The 10,812-nt window shown below is 36.5% G+C and overlaps 1 protein-coding gene across 9 annotated transcripts; it reads left to right on the top strand.

Annotated features, from left to right (window-relative positions):
• The first annotated feature begins 399 nt into the window (after nucleotides 1–399).
• On the top strand, nucleotides 400–10,145 carry LOC105043758 (uncharacterized). Of its 9 annotated transcripts, none has more exons than XM_073255643.1 (8): nucleotides 817–947; nucleotides 1,597–1,698; nucleotides 2,743–2,819; nucleotides 2,919–2,994; nucleotides 7,116–7,165; nucleotides 7,243–7,596; nucleotides 9,095–9,219; nucleotides 9,591–10,145. In XM_073255643.1, exons 3-8 carry the CDS (start codon nucleotides 2,769–2,771, stop codon nucleotides 9,847–9,849), a joined length of 915 nt encoding a protein of 304 aa, XP_073111744.1. In that variant the 5' UTR covers nucleotides 817–947; nucleotides 1,597–1,698; nucleotides 2,743–2,768; the 3' UTR covers nucleotides 9,850–10,145. The 9 variants fall into 9 exon arrangements, with proteins under 9 accessions (XP_073111742.1, XP_010919748.1, XP_073111741.1 ...); XM_073255642.1 differs by having other exon boundaries at nucleotides 818–947; nucleotides 2,743–2,831; XM_073255641.1 differs by lacking the exon at nucleotides 1,597–1,698 and having other exon boundaries at nucleotides 400–947.
• Nucleotides 10,146–10,812: the final 667 nt, after the last annotated feature.

Here is a 10,812-nt window from a genome sequence, read left to right as displayed (position 1 = left end):
TCTAGTGACCCCACCATTCAAATTGCGGACTCTTCGCCTGCAGTTCTGATGGGCATCTGTTCTTCTCCACCGATGACCGCCTCCTTATCAAGAACCACTCTCAAGTCCCGTGAGGTCGTGACTCCTGTCTTGCCATCTCCGACGAGAAGATGGTCCTGATATATGTTAGAGATGGACATTCTCCATCTCCCATCTCATCGTCTCTAATCTCGTCGTCTCTATCTTCGACGTCATTCATCTTCTCGTGAGTGAACGACTGGACACAATGGAGACAGATGGCAGAGGGTTCGGGGGGTCTAAAATAAAGACTTTAATGGTCTTATCTTTAAGTCGGCCCTAGGAGGTGGCCCAATTATCTACACATATCTTGAAGCAGGTATTGCACAATCTGACGATTGAGGAATCATTCTTTCAGTGTGTGCGGAAGATACAGACCAAACTCGTGAATTCATCCACGCTCAAAACCTTCTCACACGGGGTGGAGGTGCCATTGGGCCACGCAATCAAGCCTTCTAACAGTATTACATCCTAGGCAAACGATCATTGTTTTGGTTTCACCGATGATTTGCACGTAAATTAGGAAAGGGAATCGAGTTTCGTTTCTCGGTTTGTAATTTTTCTTTTCCCTTGTTTGTGTTTTTGTTCCGTTTTTGTTTGGGGCCTCTGATCCCGTATGTACCCGGAAAAAAAAAAAGGAAAGAAAGAAAAAGAAGGCCTGGGCACGCCTTGGCTCATTCCTTTATTCCGGCCGGTGACATATCGGCACGAGGCCCGAATGAGCTTTCCAGCTCGGTGAAGGTCTAATCAAATGGATACCGCCATCGGTGCCCGAAGAAGCTCGGCTTTCCGGATGGAGAATCCCTTCAGCCTCAAGGTTTTCCAGGTCTTTACGGGATTCGGCGCGGGTTGTGGGATTGGTATCGGCGTTGGCCGGCCCATATATCTAGGTAAAGTACTCTCTCCACCCCTTAAACCCCAACAAACACTTCCATTAGGTGATGGACTTGGGAATTTTGTTCAAAGGAAAGGGCGAAGAAGACTCAGCCAACTATACCGGGAAATGCCGATGTACTGTTTGAATGGGTGATTGTTCTGGTCTTTTCTCTATGAGGAGATTTCGCGAACGCGTTATGTGCATGAAGCGAAGCTTGACTTACATCGCATTTCGTGATGTTTAAGTTTGCATGTCAATTCATGGACATGTAGTATGCATTTCTAATTTATGGTTTTCGTGAAGTTGATTTATGTGAGCCAAGATTTCTAATATGCAGGCAATCCCGTTTGTTAACTTCATTGTTTGGTATACTTAGGCCATTAGATTATGTTTCAACTGTTATTCACTTCATGAACACAACGTAATTATCACCAACGAGCTTCAGATTGATCTCATGAAGTATGACGCAAGCAGAAGTGGCTTATTAGTTGGATTTTGTATTCAAAATGATGGTGACCACTATGGAAACTATATAAATTTTTGACTCATTACTTTAAAAGACATCATAAAGTATTTTCTTTATTTGCAGTTGATAGCATGTACAAATATTGTAATTTTATTGAACTATAGAAGCATGTTTTTCTGCCTCTGAATCATGGAAGGGTACCAGCTTGACGAGACTGACAATAACTCACAGTGGTGTCAAAATTAAGTGCTTATTCAATTACCAGAGGAAGCACTGAAGATCTACTAGAAGATATTAGGCATGTTTCAATTCAAATACTCTGTCTCTTCTGTACATCCCACAATTACAAATATATTAAAATAGCTAGCAATATTTTCTTTCTGAATTTTTTGTTAATTTTGTTATGCCTTCTGAAACATTGAGAGCCACTGTCATTGATTCTGCATATATTGACTGTAGCTTACACCACGGAAGGCATGGAGTGTTTATTTTCCATCATGCGTTATGTTGCACTAACAGTAATTCCAATGCTGATTTTACTTGGACATTCTCCACTTGCTTCCTGTAATTGCTCCAGAAATTTTTAATTGCCGAAAAGTTTCTGCAATTTCGTGATAACTCCTCATGTGGTATCCTTTGTGTAGATTGGGTTTCTGTAAGACTGTGTGAAAATATCTTATTCTTGTCATCTGCATCTGCCTCTTTGGCTTATTGTTTGTGTCTCAGAAACATTTTCAAATTCGGATATCAACACTGACATTCTTCCTTACGTTCTACATTATTTCCCAGTTCAGGAAAAATCTTAGAGGTTAGCTGATTGGTTTCTAAAGTGTAAATTTACTACCAACAAATTAGATCTCACTACTAGCCATGTAGGTTTCGATTTCACATCTTTTTAAATTAGACACCAATTCATAGAGGGTTGACATCAGGTCAAAAGTCTGTCACAGATGTCTGATCAAGCCTCCATAGAACCTTCATGATTTTGACTATTGCACCATGATCATTCCCTTTTTACAGAAACAATTTTTTTGGTTCATGCTTGATAATTATAATTGTCGAGCTTATTTGCATTTATATATTTCTGGTACTTGGAAATTGTTTCTTCTCTATTTTTTATTCACACAGAAATTCTTGCACTTTCAATTAACCTTTTGTTCTGTGTAATAAGTTCTAATCATTTATCAATTCTCTATGTTCCAAAAATGCAGATAGAATTTAGATATTGTGCTTGATTAGCAGTCACATTTGCCTCCATGTTTATACTTCAATTTTTTGCTTTATCATTTGGTGTTGATGTGGTAGTTTTCCCACAAATGAATATTCACCCTGCTTTGATCAGGTGCCATACCAGTACTGCAGCAAGTCATGAGTGCCACAAGAGGTGCAACAGATGCTTTTTCTGGAGTTGGAAGACATGTTAATGGCTCTGTCAGCACATTGATCTAGTTCATATTTTTGTTATATCTTAAGGGCTGAAATCATATAAATTCTCACTGTCTGCTACTTGTTGATCAGCTAAAGAAGTTGGGGATGAAGAACATTGAAGCAGGTATTGGATGTGGGGTTGGTGTTGGCCATGGCTTTGGAGTAGGTATGTGTTATACTAGGCCTTTTGGTAGTCTACTAGTGCATTGTAGAACTTTTCTTTCAATCCCTTTGTTTCCTGTTCCATCTCAGTTGTTCCGCATGTGAAAATATTATTTCCTTCAATGACATGCACACTATCTGTAATCTTAATTCAGGTGTTTCTGTGCATACATTTGTGTATATTTGGTAAGCTAGAACTTAGTTGCATGGTACCAAGCATGCTTTCTAGGTAATGAAAGTTTCTATTTGGACTGCTTTTTGCACGTCTCCTACTTTACAAGTGGCTCAAAGAATATATCATTTGCTGCACAGTTTGGACTTTAATGAGAATGAAAGCACTTCTAGGTTTGTGAATCATTAAATATTTTTGTTGGTTTTCTGTGGATACAAAATGGATTTGGAGTAAGCTGAGAATTTTTCGTTTTGCATATTTTGCTATTTCTGCTGTTTTAAGGTTGTCAAGATATCAACTTAAAACTTCTTAAATTGCTAAAAACAGATCAGGTGATGCATAATAGTGAAACTATTGCAGAAAATGAAGGATCCAGAACATTTGATGTGAACCAATGGAAAATACTAGTCTAACTCTATTGCTAATTGATTTTGCCTATCCTGAGATGAACACTTTATGTTCATATGACAAAATGTCTCTGTTTCGAATTGCGAAATGTACGTGCAGTGTGGGCTGCTAGTATGGAGCCACACAAACTATATTTATGGAAGATATGAGTTGGTAAATTAGAAATGGAGTTAGAAAAGAGGAAAAAAACTAGGAATTGTGAACTACTTGAATCATTATCAGGAATGACACACAAAATCAGGACACAATTTTTAATAAATCTGTGTTTTAGCAAGGGCTGTTGTTTTTTTGAATTCGGAAAAATATTACATTGCCCAGTTCTTTTCTACATGGGACACTAACATAGAGAAAAGGAATTTGATTTAGATAAAGAAGAGGTTACTTCACTTCTTGATTTTGGGAGGACAGGAACAAGGCATCTCGTTCCAAACAGTGCTTGTGCTGCTTGGCCAGGAATCTGTCATGTCCTTATACTTAAAATAGGAGAAAGAAAAATGAAGTAGGGGAGAAGGAAGGTAAAGGGAATAAGTCACGTGAAGATGGAATATTTATTTCTTTGAATATAAAGAGATGGTTGAATTTAAGTTTGCAATCTTAAACTTATGTATATTTTTACTCAGTGGAATTTGGTATCAGAAAAGATAAATAACACGTATGTCTGAGAAAAGCTTGGTGGAATAGTGTGCCCCCTCCCCCCAAACCCCTCCCCCACACCCACCCACCCCATCCCCCGCCCTCAAATATGATTATCATCAGATTCATTAGCAAAAGTTTCACAATTCGCAACATGCGCTTGCTTTGTGCAATAAAACAATACAATGTCCATAAATTGTTGCATAGAAAGGATAGATGTGAGAATGAAGAGCTTATTGTGGCTCATCTTGTTTCTCATTCAAAATGCAAAATCGTTTCTTTCATCATCATCATCATCTGGTTCTTTGCAAATAGATCATGCTTAAGGTGATGCATCAGGGTATGTATGCTAGGCACTTCCATTTTCAACCAGAATTTCATTGCTGAATGCAGAGAAATCTGTGACTCAGTTCTCCCCATCTTATATTGTTTCAAATGTGAGCAAAATGCCCTTGAAGTTCATAGAACGGTTAAATCTACTAGATCAATGAGAGAAGGAAGAAGAGAATGATTCTGAATAGGAAGCATATCCAGTGGATGATTAAACACAACATGAAATAGATGTTATCGTGCACATTTGGTGACCAGATTTATAATACCTATCAAGTTATGATGACTCCTGGGCCTTGGACAGTTAACTGATTGTTGAGCTGTAACAGCTGTTGTCTAATCTGCAGGACTTGTATATCTTGGAGGAAGTTATATTTATTTGTCATGGATGGAATTTGTCATGGTAAAATGTTTGAAAACTAGAGATGAAATTTCTGGTACAAGTCACTGCTTACTAAAATTCTCCATCAAGAATTGGTATTAAAGGATTTTGAAATGCTATAGCCTTGTTAGAGGTTTATTGTATGCACTTGTGATTCTCAAGGCTATCAGGTCAGAATAAGTTATGCAAAGAGCAGAGGGACACTTAATAATGAATGGAGTTAAATATCATTACATTAATTTAAAACTAAAATGGACAGACCTTCAACCTAGTAATAAGGGGTCTTACATGATAATTATCCAAGGGGAAAGTTCGAACAGGGATGGTTGAAATTTAAGGTTACATGGAATCTCTTTATTTTCTTTTCCCCTTCCACTTCCTAGCCATTCGTCCCAGTAGCTCCCCTATTTTTCCTCTTCTTACAGCCTTGTGTTTCTTCTCTCTCTTCTTCAAGCAGCAACATCTCTCTCCCTCCTTCGCTTACTCTCTCTCTATGCATGTATGTATGTGTGTACATACATATGTACATATACGTATATATATATGTATGTAAGTACTTGTTTGTACGCACATATGTACGTATATTCATGTATCTATTTTTGTAGGTATGTATATGTAAATTTGTATATTTGCTATCTTCTTTCTTCTGTCAATGCACCTTCTGGCATTTCAGCCTTAGCTGCAGACGGGAAGGAAACCAGCAATTTTCACTCCTCTGTCTCCATATTATCAATGATAGAATTCTTAAACCTATTTTCTTTTTGGTGACTTCTTTGTTCCCTCCTTGCCCTTTTTTGCTTCTCATTGATATGAAATTTGTCTAACAATTCTTTGATGTATTACTTTTCTTACAGATCTGAAAAAGAACTCCAGTTCTGTTATGTATTGTTGAGTCTAATCTCTTCTCTTTTTTCTATGCTCTTTCTTATCTCTTTTTTGCTCTTGGCACTTTATTTTTCTGAAATCCTGACCTATAGTTGAATACAAAATTTAAGTAAACATGATCATAGGCTTGATTGGCCAAAACTCAAGCCTCTGATATAAAAGCTCGTTCCTTCAGTTTTTCAGAATTTTAAAACTTAAGGGCCTGTTTGGTTGCTTTTGTTCACCCAAGAAGAATATGACCTAGACTGAACAACACGTACAGCCAAACCCTTTTCTTTTCTTTTCTTTTTTTTTTTTTTAAGTTGTCTGTAAAATCTTTAGGGGCCTTTTTGTTCAAGGACCAAATTCATTGTATGCATGAGCTATGCACGCCAATTTGTTCATTTCTTTCAATCTTGGGAGCATTCTCTGTAGATTGAACTTAGTTTTTTTCTGATTTTCAGGAGATCTAAGTGCATCAAAAGTCAAAACATTATTTTCCAGCAAGATTTGAAGGGAAATATAGTTTTGACATAGGTCTGGTTATTCTAAATCTCAAATCTGATAGGCTTATGTTGGATTGCCAGCAAAACACAAAGTAATATTGTATCTTCTAAGCATTTCTTAAACGTACTATATTTTTTAAAAAAATATTTTTTTTTCTAAGTGCAAAACCTGTGAGTTAGTAGTTTAGTATATCCAAAATCCAAAACAAGATTATACATTTTAAAATGATTTCTAGTGTGTTCTGTGGACTTAGTTTATTTTTCTATTACTTTTGGTTCTTTTTTCTAATTTTAATTGATATCTTTATTTTCTATGTTGTAAAATGGACCTGTCAAAATTGGAGTCAAGATCACCAAGCTGCTGAAAATTGTCAAAAAAAAAGAAAAAGAAAAAGAGACTCATTTAGCTTGGCCGAAACGGAAAACGAAACTAAGTTCTCGAACATTGATATGAGGTTAAGCTTCAAAATCATGATCACCATAACCATCAAGCCTTATCCCAACTACATGGGCTGGCTAAATTTATGATTTTTATGACTAGTGATGTTTGGGATCCTGCAATAATGTCTATAATGCCAGCCAAAAGGATCTTCAGCTAAGAAGATGTCAGTAGTCAAATGACCAAGGTGGCAACTCCATCGTTAACCTGATATTAATTAGTCTACTGTCCATATAACCTGAATTCTCATGGATGTTTGATAGTGGTTCAGATGCAACTGTGTTTTAGTGTTTGCATGCTTGCTAATACTTGTTTGAACTAATGCACCAGATGCGCAAGAAATTCTACATGTTTTACAGTTTGACACTAACTCTTGATGTGTCCATGACAGGACTTGCCTTGAAGCCTGGAGTGGTTCATCTGATCCAATCTTCTCTTGAGGTGTCAACAATTTTCCTATGATGCATTTATAAGTGGTTCTCTTTGTGTTTCTATTAACACTCCTTTCATGTTTTCAGCAAATGATGTCTAAGATCATGATGAATGTGGGTTCTGTTCCTGGTTTATCTTCTGCCCCAAGCATCATCCCAGGATCTGCTCAAAGCAGCATTACTATGCTAAATGGGACTTTTGATAAAAAAGTGCAATCCTCAAGCGGTAGTGTTTTGGATCTGGAATCTGAAACTACGGGGAGCACCTTTCAACATGCAAGATTTGATGAATCTCCCCATCAGGAACCTACACATAATTCTTATGAATCAAACAGGACCATGTCAGAAAAATCAATTGGAAGTCACACTGAAAAGGTTATCAACAATTTCTTGCAGAATCCACTTTTCAGAAATGATGAGGAGATGGGGCTAAATGAAGTGGTATGTGTAAGATGGCATTTATTGTTTTCAGCTTACACTCTCGATTTTCTATTAGGATAATGGTTTTAACTCAGCTTATTTAGTTTTATATCCTGTGGAATCTTGTGCTGAAAGGTTTGATAAATTAGGGGCATATATAACAGGAAGTAGGGAATATTATCATTCTGGTAAATAAGGCCCGTTGGCAATTTTTAGCTGCAAACTTGGGGTAGCCCGTAGCCCTTGACCTAGTACATCTAGATTTTCCAATCCCCACCAAGGCAGTATTGCTCCCAGGTCTCTCATACACTGACCAAGAGAATTTGCCAGCAAACCACCTGAAACCTTTAGGAAAAGTATACTTAAGATTATGCTTTACCTTGGTGTGTTCCTTAAGCCACCAGAAAATATTGGGGACCGTTTATTTGTTTCCTTCATCCTGGGTTTAGCTGATAATATTTGCTCAAGTTGTCCTTCACCAAAAACAATGTTTGCAATGTCTAAAATGATTTTATTGCAAGTTCATTAAACTGACATAAACTGATCAAATATTAACTTGGTATTGACCATGAAATACATATTTAGAAAGGGATGAAGGTTTTGCACTTGTAGAACAAGGCACATATGAAACACTTAGTTTGGTGAATATATGTCTTACATCAATTTGGGTGCCATAATCATATCCACAGCCAGAAAACCTTTGTTTGTTTTCTGAGTTTATATGTTACTAATTGAGCTTTGAAGATAATTTTCTCTTACTAGAATACAATGATCATCAGTAATTTTCTTCTCATTTACCTTTCTCAAGTTAGTTTCTTATGTTTAAATTTGTTTTCCAATATGGGAAAATGGACCACAAAAGCTGTTAGTTATGGTAAATGAAAGTATTCATGCATGTAGCTGTGGTGCTTATTCTTTGTTGATGTCATATCATGGAGCAAATAAAAATCCAGCATGCTTTCTATTATGACGTTCTAAATTTCAAAAGGTAATCAGACCCAGCGCACAACTTCTTGATGCATGCCACCTCTTTTGTTTTGTTCATCTCTATTTACCTTGTTTTCATTGTTGAGGGTTCTGCAAAAAATATACTCAGCACTCTCCAGTGGTTATATCATCTGTTTCCATCCTTGACAAATATGTAAGGCAATGTCAAGCTATTAATTTTTCTATTTATGCTTTTAAAAGGAAAAGGCAGTTTCTAAGAAAAGGATAAAAGCTCTTTTATTGTTTAAACAGTCATTGCACACACGCGCGCACACGCACGCACACACACGCACGCACGCACACAAAAAATAAAATAAAATAAAAGGGAAGAAATGATGCTGACCAGAACTGATGAAAAGGTTTCCACTAAATTTGACTACATTAACTGAGGAGACACTTATTTTTCTTTGCCTTTGAGATAACTTGTAGATGCTGTACAATAATTTAGTTGATCTATCTGAATTTGCAAAGTATCCATGCTGCATAAGAACCTCATAATTTGTCTTCTATTTCTTGCAATTGGCATTTGTAGGATAAATCATCAGTGGTAATTCTGGAGATAAATGTAATTAATCTTTGTCGTGGATGCAACATAATCCGACCAATGCTCTTTTGTAGGCTGGGAATCTACGATCAGAAAATAACGTGCTACAAATTGTAAGTTTTTTATAATTATGGTTTTCCTTATAGTTATTAGTAGACAACTACTGGTAATGAAACTGAACAAGGTACTTCTAAGTCCCAGTTTCAAATACATCTGGCTACTTTGCCACCTCAAAATCTGTCTCAGAAGAAATCCTTTGTTTGCTCAAAACGTTTGACTTCTCACAGCTCTGTTTTTAATCTTGCAAGTCTGGTTTATACTGTGAGATAACCAATCCATTGTCTCACTCAGAGATTAAAATTCCCTAGCAGATAAAGTTATTTAAGTGCTGTCCTTAGTTGTGAAAGTAGATTTAATTTCTTTTAGTTTTGTAAAAAGGAGCTTCTGCTGATAAAACTGATGTGGTTGTTATGATTCATTGAAGAGTCATTTTCATCTTTCCATGCGGGCTTATTAGTGCAAGCTCAATATATCCAGCTTTCTTTTGCAATCAGTTACTGAAACATCAACAAGTCATTGAGGAGTTGATGGAGGAGAACCAGAAACTGCGCCAAATACTCATGGAGGACCTTAATGTTCCACCTAGCAAGCTCCAAACAAACAAGGAGAGCAAGATCAAAACTTACTACACATGTTCAGACTGCTTTGAATGTCGTAGAAGAAATAGAAGAAGAACAAGATGACATTAATATCCCCATGGTTCATGTCAGCAGCACATTCTTATCAAGTTTTCTTAATGTTTGTCAAGTTCTTGACCACAGACGCTGGATTATCATCACTAGCAGCCAAAAGAATGTTCATGGATATTTGATAACGTTTGTTCTGATGTACATCCTAGGTTGCTTTTCTGAGGTATATTTACTTCCCCCCTTTATTGTTTTGTGAAAATTAAATATCATTTTCCTTCTCTGATTACAAGGTTCATGTTTTCTACCTCTTTAATATGAATACAATTTCCACCTTTCAAATATTTGACTCATACCCGTGTGATCTGAAGTCGATTTTTTAAATGATATGCTTATTCGTCTCACTATAGTATGTCCGTACTAATGAGCACATATATAGGAATATTATGCTTATATTTGATTATCTAATTTTGAATAGTTCCATCATCAAAGTAAGCATAATAATGGACTCTTGATTAGTCTGTAGGAATATTAAATGCCAGTTCTGGGTTTGCAAAAACTCGTTGTCAAAATGGGTGATTCTTGGATCTCAGGAAACTGGAGTTCACTGAGGTGTGGGTGAAAGGAGATATGATCATGGTGACTTGGTTACAATCTATCTGTTTAGTTTAGCGAATGCATTTACCAATTTTTGGCTGCTATATATTAGTAGATCTACAGTTTTCTATGTGGTAAACAACTCCTTGAAAGAAGCACATCACCGAACAAATCCAGTCAAAATTTAAAATTGTATGCTTCCTTTTCAACCAAATCCAAATGAGATAGATAGGAAATTTCTTTTATGGAGCTAGTTTGACCATGCATCTCAATAATATTTCTAAATTGAAGCCAGAGGAGTGAAACTACAAGACATGGGTCAGTTTAATTATATCCAAGTTGGTAGTTTCATTTGAAACAGGTGCCCATGACTAACAAAACACTGCAATTGAATCAAAGCAATAAAGAATGAATGAGGTGAGA

The sequence above is a fragment of the Elaeis guineensis genome, chromosome 4, assembly GCF_000442705.2.
Source record: "Elaeis guineensis isolate ETL-2024a chromosome 4, EG11, whole genome shotgun sequence".
Taxonomy (NCBI): domain Eukaryota; kingdom Viridiplantae; phylum Streptophyta; class Magnoliopsida; order Arecales; family Arecaceae; genus Elaeis; species Elaeis guineensis.
Note: the sequence above shows the minus strand (reverse complement) of the source record. Positions and strands in the feature narration are given on the sequence as shown.

Coding starts and splice junctions, on each gene's coding strand:
- LOC105043758 (XM_073255640.1), top strand. CDS start 809: ATGGATACCGCCATCGGTGCCCGAAGAAGCTCGGCTTTCCGGATGGAG. Junction 948..2,742: donor TGGCCGGCCCATATATCTAG/GTAAAGTACTCT, acceptor TGCTTTGATCAG/GTGCCATACCAGTACTGCAG. Junction 2,832..2,918: donor GAAGACATGTTAATGGCTCT/GTCAGCACATTG, acceptor CTTGTTGATCAG/CTAAAGAAGTTGGGGATGAA.